At 47.1% G+C, this 21,063-nt stretch overlaps 1 protein-coding gene across 1 annotated transcript in view; it reads left to right on the top strand.

Annotated features, from left to right (window-relative positions):
* Lipc (lipase C, hepatic type) overlaps nucleotides 1-17,964 on the top strand; it is a 133,534-nt gene extending 115,570 nt beyond the window's left edge. The window contains 5 exon segments of the mRNA XM_015997939.3: nucleotides 1,554-1,796; nucleotides 11,206-11,323; nucleotides 12,814-13,032; nucleotides 17,804-17,889; nucleotides 17,892-17,964. Of these exon segments, the coding sequence (XP_015853425.2) occupies nucleotides 1,554-1,796; nucleotides 11,206-11,323; nucleotides 12,814-13,032; nucleotides 17,804-17,889; nucleotides 17,892-17,941 (716 nt within the window). The 3' untranslated portion in view covers nucleotides 17,942-17,964.
* Nucleotides 17,965-21,063: the final 3,099 nt, after the last annotated feature.

Here is a 21,063-nt window from a genome sequence, read left to right as displayed (position 1 = left end):
GATGGGTGTACAGCTTCGCAGGCAGAGAGCCTGCACAGCATACAGGAGAATCTGGATGTCAGCACCTGCTCTGCATAAAACCAGACATGGAGTAATCTCAGCCCTCGAGAGGCAGGAGGTCAAGGCCAGCCTGGGTAACAGGAGACTTTGTCTTAAAAGAAAAAGGTTGATGGACCAGGAAGATGGTTCAGTGGGTTTGGGCATTTGCCATGCAAGCTTGATGACCTGAGTTGGATTCCCAGAACCATGTCAAGGAGGAAGGAGAACATGACTCCTGAAAGTTGTCTTCTCATTTCAGCACTTGCTCTGTGACACATGCACAGTCATACACGAACAGACACACACACACACACACATACACACAATTTAAATTTTATTTTTAGTACATTTTACTTATTTTGTGTGTGTTGGGGACACGTGTGCATGCCCGTGTGTGTGCACGTGTGCGTGTGTAGGCTACTTATAGGAGTTTTATGTTAGTCACAGAGATCACATTCAGGTCTTCTGGTTTGGCAGCAAGTCCCTTTCCTCAATAAGCCATCTCGCTCTACACCAACCCACCACCACCCCAGAATATTAAACACATAAAAATGTTGCTTTCAGGATTAGGCCCTAGACCTGGCTGACCTGGCTGTGGTAAGAAAAGAAGAAGCCCACGGCCCTAGCCAAGTAACTCTGTCTAGACCTCAGCACTGGGCCTTTGCTAACCGTGGGGGAATTCCTCAGAAGCAAGCTGTGCTATCTGGCTTTTACCTAGTAACATTGGGTGCTCATAAAAATACCTCCTAATCCATGTTATTATCATAGCAGGCTGATCTCAGTGTGGGATCTAGAGGTCTACTTTCTTTAGCTTCCTGTTGCAACAGACCCATTGTCTGGGAGAACTCAGCCAAGCCATCCTGCTACACACACACACACACACACACACACACACACACACACACACACACACACACACACCACACACACACATCTGCCTAGGACTGAAACCATAAGTCTTTTCGTTGGGGCCATGTAAGACAAATTGCTAATTGGTCTTACTAATAAAAACCCCAGAGCCAGATATTGGGGTAAAAACTGAGAGATCAGAGGAGTAGAATAAGCCACAGCTAACCTCACCTCACCAACTCCTCAGCCTCCAGAGAGAACTACTTCCTGTGTACTCACGCCTATATACCTTTCTGTGCCCTGCCATCTTACTTCCTCTCTCCGCCCAGCTACATCACTTCCTCTTTCCACCCAGCTCTATTACCTCCTGTCTGTACAGACCTCCAGACCTCTATAGTTAACTAGTGCTGGGATTAAAGGCGTGTGCCACCATACCTGGCTCTGTTCCCAGTGTGGCCTTGAACTCACAATGATAGATGAATCTCTGCCTCCCGAATGCTAGGATTAAAGGTATGTGCTACCACTGCCTGACCTCTATATTTAAAATAGCAGCTGGCTTTTTCCTCAGATCCCCAGATAAGCTTTATTGGGGAACACAAATAAAATATCTCCACAGGGCCACTTGGGGCTCAGAGGGCTAACTATCTTTTTATCCTACACCTCAGCCATAACCCAGGCCATCAAATGTGCCCATGAGCGCTCGGTGCACCTCTTCATTGACTCCTTGCGACACAGTGATCTGCAGAGCACAGGCTTCCAGTGCAGTGACATGGACAGCTTCAGCCAGGGCCTGTGTCTGAGCTGCAAGAAGGGCCGTTGCAACACTCTGGGCTATGACATCCGCAGGGACTGGTCAGGCAAGAGCAAGAAGCTCTTCCTCATCACCCGAGCCCAGGCCCCCTTCAGAGGTGAGTGTCCTACCTGAAGGTTCAGGAGCTTCTTCTGGGCTGCAGTGTCAAGAGAAGGAAGCCATGGACGAAGAGCTGTACACATGCACAGGGTTGTAGGGACGACTAACGCTCTGAGGATTCAGTCTTTCTGCATTGTCTCACCCACCAGTCACCCACCAGTGCTCTTGTCCACTGACAGAACCCATCCACCTCAGGGGCTCAGTGCAGCTTGGCAGGCAGCAAGTCCCTTGGGAACAATTATTTCTCTTTATTTCAGTACATTATCTTGCTCCAGGGACATCCAATGAGGATAGTACCACCTTGCCAGTGATGTTGAGGGGACTCATCAGGATTGCCTGAAACCAGCCAGGGATAAAGCTGAGACTGAGTCCTTAGTCTCGCAGTTCCTCCTCATTCCTTCCAATAAGCAAGGGTTTCATGGGTCCAAGCTGATGTCCCTCACCGTGGGATCAGTGTGTTCGTGGCCATATCAGACTGCCCTGGGGAAGCTGTAGATGACACCCTGTGAGACTTATCTGGTCAACTCTGTCATCAATATATCATTGTCCAGTAAGGGTAGCCATCCACTCACCCTATGTGGCTATTTAAATACTTTTCACCTTTTTTTTTTTTTTTTTTCTGAGACAGGGTTTCTCTGTGTAGCTTTGCGCCTTTCCTGGAACTCACTCTGTAGCCCAGGTTGGCCTCGAACTCACAGAGATCCGCCTGCCTCTGCCTCCCGAGTGCTGGGATTAAAGGTGTGCGGCACCACTGCCCGGCACTTTTCACATTTTTTTATTACTTGTATTTATCATATAATATTGGAGGAGGGAGGGGGAATCGCCATGGTGCACTTAGGGACATCAAAGAACAATTTGCAGAAGTCAGTTCTCTCTGTCCACCATGTGGGTCTCAGGGATTAAACTCAGGTTGTTGGGCTTGTTGGCAAAGGCCTTTACCTCCTGAACTACATTCTAAACCCTGATTTAAATGTTTCAATACATGGCTGCGAAGTCAGACAACACAGAGCCATTCCAATCTTGCAGAACATTCTATTGATAGTGCCGGAACATGGCCTTGAACACAGGCCACATAACTACCCCTTCTCCAGCGCCATGGCCATGGTCATCTCTGATGTGGGCTCCCAGCCACCACCAGCATTTTGAAAGCCACATCTACCTTAAAAAGAACACATTGCCCACCCCTGGTGTGCTGAGAAGCCACTATTCATATTTTTCTAGGGTAAGTGCTATACCTTTTCGGTCAGGGTCTGGCGTGTCGAGACAAATGGCACCTCCTGATTGGAGCTTCACTAAGTTGGCCCTCATTCCCCTGGCTCCCCCGAGATAGTTGATGGAACCACCAAAGGACCTGTTTCTCTGTAACCCTCCCTGCCAGGACTTGGGTAAACGCTGCTGAGTGCAGCTTTGGCGGAAGACAATCAGGAAATGGCCACCCAGTGGATCCAGGCAATTCATCAGCCGCTCCTGCCCTCAGGCAGTGGGGAGGAAATGTTTCCAGTCGGGAGGCTGTTTTTAAAGGGTAGGAAGGAATCTGTATTGAGTCCTGCTTAGCTATGGGCTGGGTTGGTGTCACCCTCTGAACACTCAGATGAGGTAGCCGGGTGGAGGGCGAGCTGGAGGTACTCTGCCTGGCAGCATGCTGTGCTTATTACGGGAGTAACAGAAAGCGGGGAGGGGAGACAGAGACAGGCTGGGAATGCTGTAAGGTAGGGATGTGTTGCGTTCAGAGTTCCTGTAGGCACTTCAGGGTCTGAGAGGTCACAGGACTTGAGTGGTAAGCACCATATTTAGTTGTAGCTAGCCTGGCTAGTTCTCCCTCCTCTCACCTCTAGTAGTCTCGAAAGTGTCTGGCCCAGACCCAGAGTGACCTCACAGTCCTGACGTATTCCACTAAAGGCCTCCTCCCTGCCTCTCCATTCCCCGGGACCTCCTCTAGGTGACCAGACAAACTGCCATTCGAGGGATCTGTCTCTCTTTGGCTTTTCTCAGCTAATTCTTTGGGAGGTTTCACTGTATTCCAGGGAGAGTTCCAGAAGAAACAGTGAGAAACTTGAGATAACCACCAGGAATGTTGATGTTTTAGCCACAGTGTAAGGAGTGTCACCAAGTGTGGAGATGAGCCACTAAAATGAGTCTTCCTGTCAGACCTCACCTGCCTGGCCAGTCCCGCAGAGAGCGAGCAAAAGGGACATGGATTGGCACCTTCTAGAAGGCAAGGACACCCGTCACCTCCAGGTGCTGTGAGAGTGTTCCATCTCAAAGGCAGGGCAGGCAGTCGAGTTACAGAGGGCACAGGGTGTTGGTGGCAAAGGGAACCAAACTCTGGCCCTTGCCTTCCAGATGTGGACCACTGTCACTACCACACAATGAAGACCCACAGCACAAGGGACTGAAAACAGGAGGCCAACCAGCATTATATTCTGTGTGTGTGCACACACACACACAAACACACACACAGGCACACACACACACACACGTATATACATACTTATTCACAAGCATATACACATAAACACACATACATGCTTATACATACCTACACATATATATACACACATACACATGAATAAACTTATATACATGCATAGACACATTTACATACACATGTATACATATGCACATATATACATGTATGAATATGCATGTACATGCATTTACACATGAATACAGCCATGCATACATTTACATATATATACACACAAATATACATATACATACAAATATACACATGTACACAGATGCAGAGAGACATTCATACACATGCATATACAAGCACACACAAATATACCATATACATACATATATACAAGTGCATACATGCATATGCACACATATACACATGCATACACACATTTACTTACATACATTCAGATACATGTATACACATGCATGTGAATAGATCCATGCAGATACACAAGGACATACATACATATATACATATAATCCGATGCACCATATACAAATGTATACACAGACACACAAGCATTCTTATGTATTTCCCTATCTCCATTCTCAGGCAGTCAACAACACACTAAAAAGCTCCCCACAGAAGGGGTAGGTAGCCAGTCTTATGGCATCTGGGCATCAGGCAATGGGACCCTAAGTGAAGCCAGATATACCTGCTAGAGTAAACACATACACGTACTTACAAAGTCCCTCTCCCCATCTCCCTTCCCTGGCCCTGCTCTGGGCTGTCCCCTGCCTCAGCACTCAGAACCACATCATCCTTGGGCCCTTAGTCCTGTGACCTTCAGCTTCCCTGAAGTATGGGGAGAGTCCTGGCACTTCAGGAAAGCACCAGAGAGCTCATTCCTTCATCTCAGTGAGGTAAAACCCACACCCAGGGGAGCAAAGCCTTTTGTGATGCTTGCCGAGGGAGCCTAAGACCTCCAGACCCAGTAACAGTTCACAGAGGGAAAAAAGAGAGGAAACAAAACATTTCTTTTCACAAATTCTACAGCTTGTGTTCACCATGGCCACTGCGAGGAGAAAAATTTGGGGTTTGTTTGTTTTAATAAATAGCACTCATAGAGTCCACAATGAATGAGAATCCAGCATTTTCCATGGTGTGGACTCACCCCAGGTTTCTGCTCTGGAAGGAGTCACCTCATCATTCCAGGTCAGCAGACTCCTTCAGGCCTTTTATCTACAAGATGTGAAATTGTTTCTGTGTCAGAACACAGGCTTATCTGGACTCTTTGAAGTCACAGGGTGATTTTTTTTTTTTTGGCCAAATCATTTATTAGCAACCCAATTAAACACATCATAAGGTCAGCAAGCAAAGCAGTCATGCTTCCCTTCATCTTCGTGATTCTATGAGCATCTAAGAAAAATGCTCACACACGTTCAACTAAGAACCAGTAATCAGGTTTGGGTCAGGGACTGGACCCAGAGTCTTGCACATGCCAGATGGGCCTTCTCCCTGCTGAGCCATATCCACACCTAAAAGGCTTTTTTCATGTTGAATTCATTTTTCTTCAAGATTTCCCCAAAAAGGTGGCTACAGTGACAGTGCAGAGTCCCACTGCAGATGCGGGGTCTGCAGGAACACTCTCTGAATATGGGTGACCCCAACATCATGGAGGAGATGGGGCCCCTCAGCCAGGTCTGCTGTGAGCACCCCGGGGAACGGCTCACTCAGCCTCATTTCACACACGCCTTTTGTTATCATTTCATTGTCTTATTTTAACTTAGCTGTTTTGGATTTTTAAGATAGGACCTCACTATGTAGCCCGAGCTGGCCTCAAACTTGTGGTGGCCCTCGTGCCTCGTCTTTCCGAGTCCTGGAATTCCAGCTGTGTGCCACCACACCTGGCTCTCTGCCTTTGCATGCCTTCTTCCCTCCTGGTGTCAAGGCAGCCCTCCCTCGTAGGCTGTGTGAGCTCCAGGGGCCTTGATGATCAGCCCTAACAGCACTGCCCCCAGGATCCCCAAACTGCAGCCTCTGGGATGTGGAAATCTGTCTCCTCCCACAGAGCACTTAGGAAAAGAGGCGAGAAAAAGCACATATCCAATTTAGGGACAAGAAACTCTCCCCTCCCTGGTCATGGCTGGACCTTCAGGAGACAGGAAGGAGGCCTCTGCTGTAGGTTCGGTCCATGATGGATGCTACCGGGTGGCACAAACCCTTTGCCCTGGGTTACTTCAGGGTCAAGCATTTGCCATTGATTTCAAAGGGCACACACCACTTGTAGGACACCAACTTTAGGTGACATGAGAAGGGTCGCAAGCAGGTTTGGAGTTCTGTCCCACTTTTCTCCATTTATTTATTTATTTATTTATTTATTTTGGTTTTTAGAGACAGGGTTTCTCTGTGTAGTTTTGGTGCCTTTCCTGGAACTCACTCTGTAGCCCAGGCTGGCCTCCAACTCGCAGAGATCCGCCTGCCTCTGCCTCCCAAGTGCTGGGATTAAAGGCGTGCGCCACCACTGCCTGTCCTGTCCCACTTTTCGATATCTAGATAACTGTAGATCTCTAATCCCTGGTGCCCGTGTCTGAAATGCATCAGGATCATCAGAACCCATCAGTGTAGGGTTCAGCTGAGAAACAGGACCCCACTGTCTGGCCTGGGTCTGTGGAAGAAGGCAAGTAGAACTCTCTGTAGAGGTGAGGGAATGAAAGGAAATTGGCAAGGACTGTGGCAACCCCTGAACTTGACATCAGAAGGGGGTGAGCAGAGGAAAGAACAGACCCTGGGAGATCCTGAAAGAGCTGGGAGGAGAGGCTGATGCTGATGGTGGAGGTGCAGCTGCCGCAGAGTCAGCTCCAAGGCACACAGGATCAGAGGCAGGTCCCTGGCTTCTCCCCTTGGCACCTCCCCAGGGCCCAAACCTGCCCAAAAGCCAACTGGCAAGACAGCATGCCGATACAGCCAAAGTCACATCCCAGATTCAGAGGTAGGCAGAGAAGGGCAGAGAGTGGATGGGACCCCAGGGGTACCCACAGCAAAGAAAGCCAGCATGTTGCCATTATTTAATTTCACTAAGAGAACCAAAAAATGAGGGGTGAGGATGTGGCTGAGTTGGTAGAGAGCTTGCCTAGCATGCATGAAACTCTGGGTTCAATCCCCTGCACTGCATAAACTTGATGTGGTGGTACACACCTTCTGTACTTGGAAGGTAGAGGCCGGAGGAGCAGCAAGCAGCTCATGGCCAGCCTCTGTCACAAAACAAGTGCAAACCAGCTTGGGCTACTTGAGACCCTCTCAGAAAACCAAAATTGAAAAAGAGAACCAAGGAACGAGGGGATAGGTAGGTAAAACATTTAGTATATTAATGTGTAGCTTGATGTGCCGTAGCAAAGGTACTTGATTATTATTCCTCATTACAGTGTGGTGGGGGGGCCTTTAATGCAATGTGTCTGTTTATTGCTCTTTAACCAAGATCCCACTATGTACTCCATGGGTGTCTAATGAGTTTTGTCCTCACTGTGGCCATTGCAGAAATGACAAGATTCTCTCCTCTAAGATTGAGCTCAGAGAGCCAGGATATGCGTACTGAAGCCCACCAGACATGGCTGAGAATGGCAGGTCTCTGGAGAGATGGCCTAAGTGCCAGCTCCTTTAAGACCAGGGCACCACAGCTGCTTCTGCTCTTGATTGCTTTTTAAACATTTGGAAAAGCTCCTTTCCCAATAAGAGAATAATTAAAACACTCACTGGAGGAGGTGTGGATCTTAGAGAAAAACACCAACCCTGACTTCTTCTCTAGGAGAAGTGGTTAAAAGTTCTGGCAATATGCAGACTCCTGTGGCTTCTGGGAATGTGTGGACTTCCATGCCTCCGTTTGTATAGAGTTTGCCCTCATATGCCATGGACAATTCCATGTACTGTGGTTAGAACTTTTGTTGTTGTTTTCCTTTTCATTTCTTTCATCAAGTTGAAATTACTTGGGAAAATATCTTTAACATATTTATTTTATTTTTAAATTACGTGTGTGTTGGGGGGTATGTGCTTATGAGTGCAGGTGCTCACAGAGGTCAGAAGAGGGTGCAGGATCCCTTGTAAGCCGTTGTGAGTGCTCACACTCAAACCTGGGTCCTCTGCAAGAGCAGTACATGCTCTTAACCGCTGAGTCATACATATCTCCAGCCATCTCTCTGGATCTTGAAAACAATCTCTTTTCATGGCTTCTAAGAGTAAATCACATGGCTGGGCACATGATCTCCAAGTCAACTGTCCAGCTTCAGGCCTTAGTCACAAGAAGGTGAGCAATGCACTTTGCTTCCTAGAAGCCTCAGTTTCCTCCTTCAGAAGATGCCATCACAAGGAAGATAAAGTCCACACTGTAGAAACCATGTGACAAAAATTAAGGCCATGGCATGAGAAGCTCAGCCTCTGTGATTCAGGACGCGGCAGTTACCAAGACTGTAACTACTAGCTGGCCCAGCAGCATGCACTTGTCTTCCCAGCTCCTCAGGAGGCTTGAGCCCAAGAATCCCAAACTAGCCTGGCTAACATAACAAAATCCCATCTCAGAAACAAGTCATCATTTTACCAGTATTGACTAATCAAGGTGTTCCTGGTTCCTACTTGCTTATTTACTTACTTATTTAATTTATTTGGATTTTTGAGAAAAGGTCTGTCTATGTAGTCCTGGCTGACCTCATACTCACAGAGATCCTCCTGCCTCTGCCTCCCAAGTGCTGGGATTAAAGGCATATACCACCATGCCCAGCTCTGATTTATTATTAAATAATTATTAATAAATATTATTAATAAATAATATAATAACTATTAATATAAAAATAATATAATAATTATTAAATATAATAATTATTAATAAATATTAATAATTATTTTTGACTCTTTTTTTCTAATATAAATCTCTTTTTACATTTCAACTTTTTTTCCTTGGGATATACAGGAGCTATTGATATGGGAGCCATTGGTCCCAGGGTATCAACATTTAGAAGTTCAGCTGCCAGAACTGGGCTGCCTGGACTTACATCTCTGTGATGCTATCTGCCAGCAGCGGTGTGAGCCTCAGAAAGTCGCCGAACCTCTGTGTGCTGCACATTCCTCTGTAAAATGAAATAATAATGGTATCGGTTGTTGTGAGAGTTAAATGAGATAATATCTGCAAGGCACCTGGTGGAACAGCCATAGTTCTGCTCATTCACCCCAACACCATGGGGCCGAACGTGTGACCAGCGCCAAGTACCCCCTATAATGGAAGGCCGAATAGAAAATCCATGGCTCTGGGTATTCCATAAGTGCTCAGGAATACACCCACCTCTTGCTTGGAGCAGCCCAGGAGGCCAGCCCCCTGCCTCTTGTATTTGTCCACATTCCAGGGCTCCTACCCTAGTGCTTGCAGCCTGTGTCCTAGGTAGGATCTTTCCTTTCCGCCTGGGTTCAATTTACAGCACCGCCCACTCGGTACAGGGTTTCCCTGACAACCACCAAATAGTGTAAGGCCGACCCAAAAGCCTCTGGGATGAGAAGCCAGGGCCCTTCCTCCCACAGCTACCGCCCAAGTGTTTAAGACTTGGCCTTGGCCAAGTAGCCCTTGTCTTATTTTTCACCCCCAGCCTTTTGTAAAGTTGTCAGGGCGTCCAGCCTGAGGCTCTGAGCACTGATAAGTACAGGGTATGACTGTGTTAAGACGGTAGACAAGAGAAAAGGCTTCCTCCCAGAATCCTTCAGAAGAGCACACTGGATAGCTGGTAAGACAGTCTGAGAGATCTAGAGCCAGAGTCACCCCCTCCCATGGGAAAGTGGGCTCACGTGACCTGCAGAACTTGGATGCAAGGAACTGCCTAGAACACGGATGTGTGGTCATTAGGGTCAGGAGAACAACAGTGGGAAATGGCCGTGAGTCCTGAGGTCAGAGGACAACCTTGGGTGTCAGTCCTCAGGGGCAGTCCATCTTTTTGAGACAAGGTCTCTTATTGTCCTGGAGCTTTACCAAGTCGTCAGGCCAGCTGGCTAGCAAGCTCCAGGGACCCTCTGTGCTTGCCTCCAATCTCCCAACAGCCGGGATTACAAGCAAGTACGCCACACTTGGCTTTGTATGTGGAGATTTAACGCAGGTCCTAACACTTGTGAGGTTCACTGACTGCGCCATCTCCCGAGTTCCCAGTTCCGATACCTTTCGACAGACAATCCGATCTCGTTTATTTTTGTGGTGCCAGGGAAGGAACCCAAGGCCTCCCACATGCTAGGTCTCCTACAGAGCTATATATCCCCAGCCGCCATCATTACTATTATAAATACAGTCTGAGTTCTGGGTCATATTCAGGCTGCCTAGAGAGGAAAAGGAAAAAAACTAATAGCATTCATAGTCCCAGGGTGGAAAGACAAACATTGCTAACATTTTGGTACCTGTCCATTTAAACTTTCTCCTCTGCATTTTTAAAATTTAAAAAAGTAGAGGAGTTTAAATTTGTAATTCCTATATAAATAGTTGGACAGGGGAATGTTTGCCTATAACCCCAATACTGAGGACAGTGAGGCAGGAGGATTGTGAGTCTGAGTCCATCCTGGGTTACACAAGATCCTGCTTCATTTAAAACATGTACGTAGTTGGTAGAGAATTTGCCTAGCATGTACAGCATTGAATAAACCAGGTGTGGTGGCGCATGCCTGTGATCCTAGCACTCAGGGAGGGGAAGCAGAAGAATAAGAAGTTCAAGGTCAGGGCTGGAGAGATGGCTCAGCGGTTAAGAGCTCTTCTAGAGGTCCTGAGCTCAGTACCCAGCAACCCCAGGGTGGCTCACAACCATCTAAAACAGGATCTGATGTCCTCTTCTGGCATGCAGGTACCTACCTATGCAAAGTACTCATACATAAAATATAAATAAATTTAAAAAAAAATTTTAAAGGAAATTCAAGGTCATTCTTAGGGGGGAAAAAAAGTCCTACTTAATCTCTGCTCCTCCTCTCATCCCTCCTCTACCTCTAGTTTATCATTACCAGTTCATGATCCAGTTCATCAACCAAATTGAGAAGCCAGCAGAGCCCACTTTTACCATGTCACTTCTGGGAGCAAAGGAAGAGATGAAGAGGATTCCCATCACACTGTGAGTCCCAGGGTGGCCCCACCTGTGGTACTGGCGCTTCTCAACGGGTACGCCCCTCTGTGGCTGCCCCAGACATGCCGCTCAGTGAGACACCTACCGGGTCTTGTCTCTCACACCGTATCCCAGGCTCCCCCAGCTCAGGGGAAGGTCCCTGAGCACCATCTGTGAAAGAGATGAGGCCATTGCCACTCAGGTGTGCAATGCAGACAAGACCCGGGTCGGGGAGAAGCTGTGAGGGTGGGTGGGTTGTGGGTCCTCCCAAGGACCCCCAAACACCTTTCCAGTGAGCTCAGGAGAACATGCCCAGAAACAAAACGGGAAGCATTCCCTTTGTCACACACAGGTGTGCAAGCTCAGTCAGCAGGGAGTGCCAGCCCAACCCCCACCCCACCCGCGACATACCTGCTCACACCAGCAGCCTCACAATGCCTCACTCAGACTCCCCCGCTTTCCCAGCCAGATAATGACCATGACCTTTTCTGGCATCTCAGCCCTCCCTGTTGATCCCCTCAGGGAGTGACATGAGCTGAGTATCCTTTCAGGAACAGCTCTTAGCTTCTGAAAGATTGTCCCCAGCTTTGGGTCCCTGACCATGACACTGATTCAGACACTCACCAAATACTTACATTGCAGTGTTCTGCTGGGAGGGTATGCTGAGGGTTTTGCCCTTAGGGTGGATGCTCACAGCCTAGGGACTGGGTAGATACCCACGCCAGCCATCTTTATAGCACACGGCAGAAGGAGCTGAGATGAGCCATGCCAGGGAACTCTCCATCCAACTTGTTTCACTGGGTCGACCCAGTGTTACCTCTGTATTGTCAATAATTTCTCCTGAGAGATTGTTCTGGATCATAGGAAGGGCATGGAACCGGCCTCTCTCAGTGACGGGAACCGTATGGTCTTGGGGACCAGTAAGCAAAGGCAGGGACAATGCCTCCAGGTAGTGCTTCAATCTTGCTGCGAGTCAATGAATCCTTTCCTGTGTGTGTGTACACGCACGCACTCACGCACGCACGCACGCACGCACGCACGCACGCACGCACGCACGCATGCACGCATGTGCGCGTTTCCTCTCCTGTTAGGCTGTGTTGCTTTAATGGATGGTTCCGTTTATACTGAGAGAGCCCTTTTTATACTAAGAAAGGGCGGAAAAGCGTGGTAAAGGGTGTCTGTGTGTCAGCCACAGAGACAGTCCAGCTCCATCGCCCAACTCCACCAAGCCAAAAGATGTCAACTCTAGTCATGACAGCAAACTATCTCAGACCCTTTTTGATGTGATTAATATGGAATACTATATGGTTTCCCGATTTTATTGTCAGGGAAACCCTCTTTAACCCGTCGTACCTATTGCCAATATTGTCTATTGAACACTGATTTTGGAAATGCAACAGAAATACCCCAAAGTCACTTCGGTATCCTAAGTGTACCTCAGTGTCACTTGGCTGCTACAGCTAAACTCAGTTAACTGGTTTCCTTTGTATATTTTCAAGGGGCGAAAGAATTACCAGCAATAAAACCTACTCCCTCCTCATCACACTGGACAAAGACATCGGCGAGTTGATCGCGATCAAGTTCAAGTGGGAAAGCCGTGCGGTGTGGGCCAATGTCTGGAACACGGTGCAGACCATCATGCCATGGGGCATAACACCTCACAACTCAGGCCTCCTTCTAAAGACCATCTGGGTCAAAGCTGGAGAGACACAGCAAAGGTGACATTAACATCTCCTCACGCTGTGCCTGCAGGTTCCAAGCAGCTTCCCAACTCAGCCTCCCATCAGGCACAGGAAATGGGTACCACAACACCCCAGGTTCCAAGCAGCTTCCCAACTCAGCCTCCCATCAGGCACAGGAAGTGGGTACCACAACACCCCAGGTTCCAAGCAGCTTCCCAACTCAGCCTCCCATCAATCACAGGAAGTGGGTACCACAACACCCCAGGTTCTAAGCAGCTTCCCAACTCAGCCTCCCATCAGGCACAGGAAGTGGGTACCATGACACCCCAGTGATGGGGCACAGGGAAGACATGGGGCCCTCCCTTCTTCCTTTGGCCCAAGGTGGAAAACCAAGATGAACACTAAGGTCTTCTGACTGCTTGGCCAGCTCCTTCCTATCTGTATCTGTCAGCCACTCCTGGAGTCTGAGGCTTCATGAGCCCAGGGTCCATACAGATGGTCACTGGGAAAGGACGACCGAGAGCTGTCACATTCTGCTTTGTTACTGACTCAGAGAAAGGCCTGGGAGACTGCAAAATCTCTCTCTCTGTCTCTCTCTGTCTCTCTCTGTCTCTCTCTCTGTCTCTCTCTCTCTCTCTGTCTCTGTCTCTCTCTCTGTCTCTGTCTTAGTGTATGTGTGTCTGCTTCTCTTTTGGTGTTTCTTTGTTCCTATCTATCACTTTCTCTCTGTCTCTGTCTCTCTGCCCACCCCCTTCTCTGTCTTAGGTGCAAAAGAGTCACTGGGAAGCTTATTAGATACGCCGAGTTCTTGAACCCACATGCAGAGCTTCTGACCCAGTGTCTTAGAAGAGACCTAGGAGAACCCTGAGGAAACTTGATAAGAACAATGTGGCCAGGCGGTGGTGGTGCACACCTTTAATCCCAGCACCTGGGAGGCAGAGGCAGGCGGATCTCTGTGAGTTCGAGGCCAGCCTGGTCTACTGAGCGAGATCCAGGACAGGCTTCAAAACTACACAGAGAAACCCTGTCTCGAAAAAAACAAACAAAAAGAACAATGTGACCCCTCCCCCCAAGAAATGCCACTTTTTGTGGTGTGTTATCTCTCCTGGCCCCAAAGTTCCTGGGGGGGGGAAGTAGGGGTTGGGATGGGAATAGGAAAAGAAGAAAAGGAAGTATGGTCCAGTGGTGCTAACAGACTTAGCAGAGCAGAGGGATGCTCAACTCACTTTGCCATGGCAACCACACTTTCCTATAGCGTTGTATTCTCCATGGCAGGACACTTCTGTGCTTCTGAAGGCCCTTTCCCAGCTCTGCCCTCTGTGTTCAAGAAACCCACCTCTTGTCTCCCACCTTCCTTATGGGAGGTCCAGTTCCCTTTCTGGCTTAGCAGGGAGAGCAAACGGTAGGCTGCTCACCTCTGAACCCCATGCCTTCTCAGCCTCAGTTTTCACTGCCTGGAGCCTGCCCATGGCAGATGTATGCCTCAGTCCCTTAGGCAACCGCACCCTGAGAGTTTATCTCCCTGGAATGCAATGTCATGGCGACCGTTGAAAGCATACTCCACAGCTATCAAATGACCTCCACATGATCCGTCTGAGAAAATGAAACTGCTCCTCTTCTCACACCTTTCTCTCTTCTTGCAAGACTGTAGAGGCCCTCTAGGTCCAGAGTCCTTCTGAGCCCCGCCCCCTCAGCACTCTCCTAGCTGGGGATAACTGCTCAGGTCCACTGTGGCAGTCTATGTGCCTTGCCCTACAAGGGGGCAGGACACACCACACTGCTGTCTGCACCGATGCACCCCTCATGGGACTGGAAAAGGAAACAGAAGAGTTCGGAATAGGCTTAGTGAGCCCCCAAAGTACAGAGGACATGGGACCGAGTGATCATAGCGTTAATCTCACGGGACCTGATAGAGGTAGCCTGCAGTGTGAATCAGGAGCCTGGGGTTCACAGAAGCTCCATAGCTAAAGAGCGTCTCCATAGCCTAGACCTGCCTTGCTTGGGTCAGATTCGTTGCCCTTTTCTGGCTGGTATGCTGTTTTAAGTGGTGCCTTCCTCCATTAGTCTTGGCTCCATTACTCTGACTTTCTCTAGACCAATTTAGCAGACTTGCAGCACTGGGCATTAATAACAGGTGCATCAGTTCCTTCCTCTGGGTTGTGAGATGTGCGTGCTTAAAAGGGACGAGGGAAGCTCAGGAGATAGGCTAGTCAACGATGTGCTTGCCTTACAAGCACAAGGACCCACATAGGGAAAGTCGGGTGTGTTGGCATGAACTTGTAATCTCAGTGCTGGGGGAGGGAGTGGAGACGGGCTTCCTGGGCTCCTTGGTCAGCCGGTCTAGCCTACTTGGTAAGTTCCAGACCAACGAGAGACTCTGTCTGAAAAGTACAGGTGGACAGTGCCTGAAGAAGGATGCCTGAGGTTATCCTCTGTCCTCCACATGTGCACACATCTCTACACGCACAGATCCCCAGGTGCATACATATAAACATGTAAGACACACATAGAGGGATAAAAGGAGGATAGGAACCCAGGAGTTACAGGCTTTGTAATTTGCAAATACTCCTATATGTCTATGCAGTACCACATGCCACTTGGGGGGGGGGCACACCCCAAACTCTTGAGCTATGGCTTTCAACATAGACTCCAGAACATCATTAGGAAAGCAAGATAAATTAATTTTGCTAATGATGTGCTCCATCCAAAGGCTTCTCCAATTTTAATGAACCTACAGATTTTTCAGAATGCAGGTCCTATCTCAGCAGGCCTGGGTGCGACCCGAGATTCCTCATTTCTAGAAAGCTCCTGTTGCAGTTTGTGGACTTGAAATACCAAGCTCCCAGAGTCGCATAGTCCAGGAAGACTAAAGACGGGTGGCTCAGGCTGTAGATACCTGGACTGGACTGCAGCAGGCTTTGAGGGGGCCAAGGGTATTCCTAGGAGACAGGCAGTGAGGACTCTATGTTGGCCAGTCCTACTCCACAGCTCACCACCCATATAGCCTCAGACAAAAACTCCACCTCTGTAAGACTGGGGTCTGAAGTAACGAATGGAAATCATACTGCCTGTCTCATGGGACCAATGTTTAGTACCTTTGGCAAACCCAAGACCAGAGTCAAGATACAAACACAAAATCTTACACTCTCAACCACTCTTCTAAGTGCAGGGAATAAAAGAAAAAGTAGGTTAAGGAACTCACTCGGTGCCTGCAGAGGTGTCTCAGATAGGTCTCCACTACTGTGACAAAGACCATGACCAAAAGCAAGCAACTGGGGGAGGAAAGGGTGTATTTCATCTTACACTTCCAGGGAACTAGGGAAGTCAGGGCAGGAACTCAAGGCAGAAATCTAGAGGCAGGAACTGAAGCAGAAGCCATAGAGGAGTGCTCCTTACTGGCTTGCTCACCCTGCTTCCCTGGACAACCCACAACCTACTACTCAGGGGTTCCACCCCAAGTGAACTGTGTCCTCACATATTGATCACCAATCCTGAAAATGCCCCACAGACTTGCTGATAGAAGCATTTTCTCCATTAACAATCCCTCTTCCCAGATATGCCTAGGTTTGTGTCAAGTTGACAAAACCAAACCAAACTAAAACAACTAGCACAGTGAGGCTGTGTAGTGAGATGAAGAGAAAGAACAGAAAAACAGGAGTAATAGAGTTGGTTGGTAAAAATATAGAGAAACGGCATTCTCAAAAAGAATAGACGGGGCTGGGGATGTGGTTCAGTGGGTAAAGTGCTTGCCTTGTATACATGGAGCCCTGAGTTTGATCCTCAGCACCACAAAAAAAACTGATGTGGTGGCACATGCTTGTGACCCCAGGAATTAGGAGGAGGCTATAGGAGGGTCAAGAGTTCAAGATCATCCTTGGTACATAGTGAGCTTGAAGCCAGCCTGAGCTACATGAGATCCTGGTCTTTAAAGATTCTACCTTAGGTACAATCGAAAGGAAAAATAAACCATAAACTAGAATTCTCTGTGATGACAGCTATACAGACAGACAGACAGATAAGAGATAGACAGATGGGTAGAGGGGTGGCCAGATTGCTGGATGGATGATAAACAAATGGATAGAGAGGTAGATGAATAGATAGAAGGATGGGTGAATGGATAAATGAGCAGAAGGATAGGTGAGTAGATGGATAGATAGTAGGTGGATAGATAGATAGATAGATAGATAGATAGATAGATAGATAGATAGATAGATGATAGATAGAAAGATAGGTAGATAGATAGATAGATAGATAGATAGATAGATAGATAGATAGATAGATAGAAAGGAAGGATAGGATAGGTAGATTTGAAGTTAGTATAAAATGGTACCCTTAGGGCAAAATAATGGTCAAAGCTACCAGATATTTGGTTTCCTCTAAGGGGCTAGTGTCAGCACCAATAGGTAGAAGGGGAGAGCTGCAAGGTTGAATTAGCAAAGCTGAATGCTGGGGTACTAAGCCTGAACAGGAAGTTGAGGAGCTGTGGATGTCTGTCCAGGAGTAGGGGAAATGTAATGACGGAAACAACCCTCATCCTCAAGTTTTTGAAGAGCTGTTACTAGAAAAACAGAGGAAGCCTGCCTCTGAGGTTTTGGTGTACAGCCCCCTGAGGACTGCTTCCACCAACTCATGTTTTATTTTTCTCGGAAGTTATAAAAATGTATTCAAACCTAAGAATTTAATGTAAAAAAATCCTATCACATACATTATACAATTGGACTAGTATTTGATAAAAGATGAAACATTTCAATAAGCCCCCTCTGAATCGTCAGTCACACCATAGCTTTTTTTTTTTTTTCCTATTCAGAATGACATTTTGCCCTGAAAATGTGGACGATCTACAGCTTCACCCCACCCAGGAGAAAGTCTTGGTGAAATGCGAAGTGAACTCAAAAAGACTGAAGCGAAAGAGCAGATGAGTCAAAGAGACATGTGCAAAAAATAAATAAACCTTATTCTTTACCCACAGTGGTTGCCTTATTTGGAAGCCAAAATTACACAAAGAAGCATGCATACATTTAAATAAAGCCGATATGCAAAGGAGGGTGTGTTTTGCTGTTATAAAGTGAGCTTTAAAAGTACATGATGCGGGGATAGTGAGATGGTTCAGCAGGTAATGGTGCTTGCCACCAAGCCTGATGACCTGAGTTCTGGCAGAAGGAGGGAGTAGACGCTGGCAAGTTGTCCTCTGACCTCATGTGCTCGGACACACACACACACACACACACACACACACACACACACACACACACACGAGTACATGTAAAATGTCTTAAAAGAAAATATAAAAACTAAGTTTAAACACTGTTATACAGTTATCTTCAAGTATTAGTACACTAAAAATTTCCCAATTTCTCAAACTTGTCTCTGATTAGATGTTAATCTATGCAAATAAGTTCAAATGTAAGAGCAATTTTAGACTTACTATTCTAAATGACAATGTCTTTTACAATTAAGTCAATTTCTCCATATTTCCTTGCTATTTTTTTCCTGGCCAATTTTTTTTAACCATGCAGGAAAAATACTTCAGTACATTATTGACATTTGATAAAACAAAGTCCTAATTAACCCCCACTTATGTGTAGTAGTACACCCACCAAGACAATACAGCTCCCTGAAAGAAAAAAGTCTGCCTCATAGAAAAGAGTTACATCACACACATCACACAGCTATCTCACTGAGCCAAAAGAATTCGACTACCGTACTAGCAAGAACAGTGAAAGCCGGACAGTGGCTATTTTAACTTTAAATGACTAACTGATGAATGCAATTCTTTTCTTTCACTAATACAACAGAAACAAATGGAAAACTGGAACTATCTCAAGGAGTTTCTCATGGACTAAACGTGTGTCCTCCAAAGCTCCTATGTTAAAACTTACGGCGGTAATGTGGTGATGGAGCCGGAGGTTTGCTGTTGTTCGGACACCCTCCAACCCTGGCTGCCTTTCTCTCTCTTTCCCTGTGTTCTCTACCTCCTGTGCATGTAGCAGAGACTTGTACACAAAACAAAGGTTCTTTCTCACCTCTGCTTCTCTGAGTGAACAATCCGATGCCTCTGAGTTATGGGCAGGCTCCCCAGCCCATGGGGAAATGTTATAAAAGGAATTTGGCAGATTCTGGTTAAGAGCCCATACTGCAGAGGACCTGTGTTTGGTTCCCAGCTCACAACCACTCGTAATTGCAACTTGTAACTCTGATGCCTTCTCCTGGCCTCTATGGGCACTGCACTCTGTGCACGTAGACACAGGCACAAACATGCATACACATAAATTAAAAATAAATACTTTTAAAACTTGAAATAAAAGGGATTTGGTAACTATCTCTTTTACTTTAGGCCATTTCTCCTGACGCTCTTTCTCATAATGCCTAGAGCACTCCCCCACCCCTGGTCGAGACACCATCATGCTGCCTCTGGTACAACGTGCCATCCTTCTTAATGCTGTTCCCTCAGGGCCTGATGAGGCCTCCATGGACACCAGACTCTTTACCCTAATAAAACTTATTCTGAAAGGCAATTGGTCTCAGCATCCTTCTCCACGAACCAACTAAACCTGCATTTTTCTTTTTTGCTATGATATTAGGAAAGTGATTAGTCATGAGAACTCAGTCCTCCTGGGTAGGATTAGTGCCCTAGAAGCTCTCAGCTCTCCACTATTTGAGATGTACAGCTGTGCACTTTCCAGACCACAGACATGCAGGCAGCTTGGTCTCATATCTGGTTTCAAGAATTGAGAGAGGAATGTTTAAGCTGTGACCATTTGCCAAAGTAGCCAGAACACAGTCTGTCAGACATCAAATCTCAAATTGTCCAATAAATGAATTGTGGTTTTTTGTTTGTTTGTTTGTTTTTTGTTTTTCAAGACAGGGTTTCTCTGTGTGGAACTCAACTCGCTTTGGAGACCAGGCTGGCCTCGAACTCACAGAGATCCGCCTGCTTCTGTTTCCCCCGAGTGCTGGGATTAAAGGCGTGTGCCACCATCGCCCGGCATGAATTGTGTTTTAAGCAGCAAATTCTATCACAAAAGCACATGATGGAAGTGGGCACTAGGCATGATTATCAGTTGGACTAGTATCTGAAATGATACTAGAGGAGGAGTATGCTGTGTGCATTAGACGGGGGACCTGGGATGTACAGAGTCTCAGCTCCACACGGCTCATAGCTCACCTGCTCTCCAGAACAGAGCTCAAAAAAAAAAAAAAAAAAAAAAAAAAAAAAAAAAAAAAAAAAACCAAAGTGATGCCTGCCTCTGACTCATCGATTTTAAACTATCTTAGTGATTTACTTTTGTTTCCCTTTGAAAAACCTATGAAACTACAGGGAACAGGGCAGGGAGGAGAGGAGAAGAGCAAATGGTTCAGTGTATCCAGATGAAGCTGTCTGACCTTGCAATTTCATTCATTCATACGTGTGTCCACACATATGTGCATGTGTGTGTATGTGGGTGCACTCTCCTGCTTACTCAGCTTTTACATGGGTGCTTGGGATCCGAACTCAGGTCCTCAGGCTTGCAAGGCAAGAACTTTACCCCCTGAGCCACCTTCCCAGGCCTCATCTTACCTTTAGATGAAGTTTGTGTCTCTGGCTGGACATACTAAAAGAAGCAATATTTTCCCACTGTGTCTGAAGTGCGAAGGCTCACAATAAAATCAGTTCACACTGAATCACATATTCGATCACTAACTTTCTGAAACAAAGTTAAAACATCTCTTTTGAGAAAACTCTCTGCCACATGGTCTGTAGGGCCTGTGCACATGAAGCCCCAAGAGACGTGTACACGTGAATTCATAGGAAGGCTGGGGAAGTCACTTGGTGGGTAGAGTGCACGAAGGCCTGGATTTGAGCCCCAGCATAAACTGAGCGTGGTGGCACACACCTGGAATCCCACCACGTGGGAGGTAGAGGCAGGAGGACCAGAAGCTTGATCATCCTTGGCTACACAGTTAAGTTTAGGGCCAGCCTGGGCAACAGGGGACCCTGTCTAAAAATAAAATAAGATATACAGACATATCGCAGTAGGAGATAGCCCAAGTCCCTCCAGATATGAAGCCTTCCTTTACTAAGAGAGT

The sequence above is a fragment of the Peromyscus maniculatus genome, chromosome 7, assembly GCF_049852395.1.
Source record: "Peromyscus maniculatus bairdii isolate BWxNUB_F1_BW_parent chromosome 7, HU_Pman_BW_mat_3.1, whole genome shotgun sequence".
NCBI classification, from domain to species: Eukaryota; Metazoa; Chordata; class Mammalia; order Rodentia; family Cricetidae; genus Peromyscus; species Peromyscus maniculatus.
Note: the sequence above shows the minus strand (reverse complement) of the source record. Positions and strands in the feature narration are given on the sequence as shown.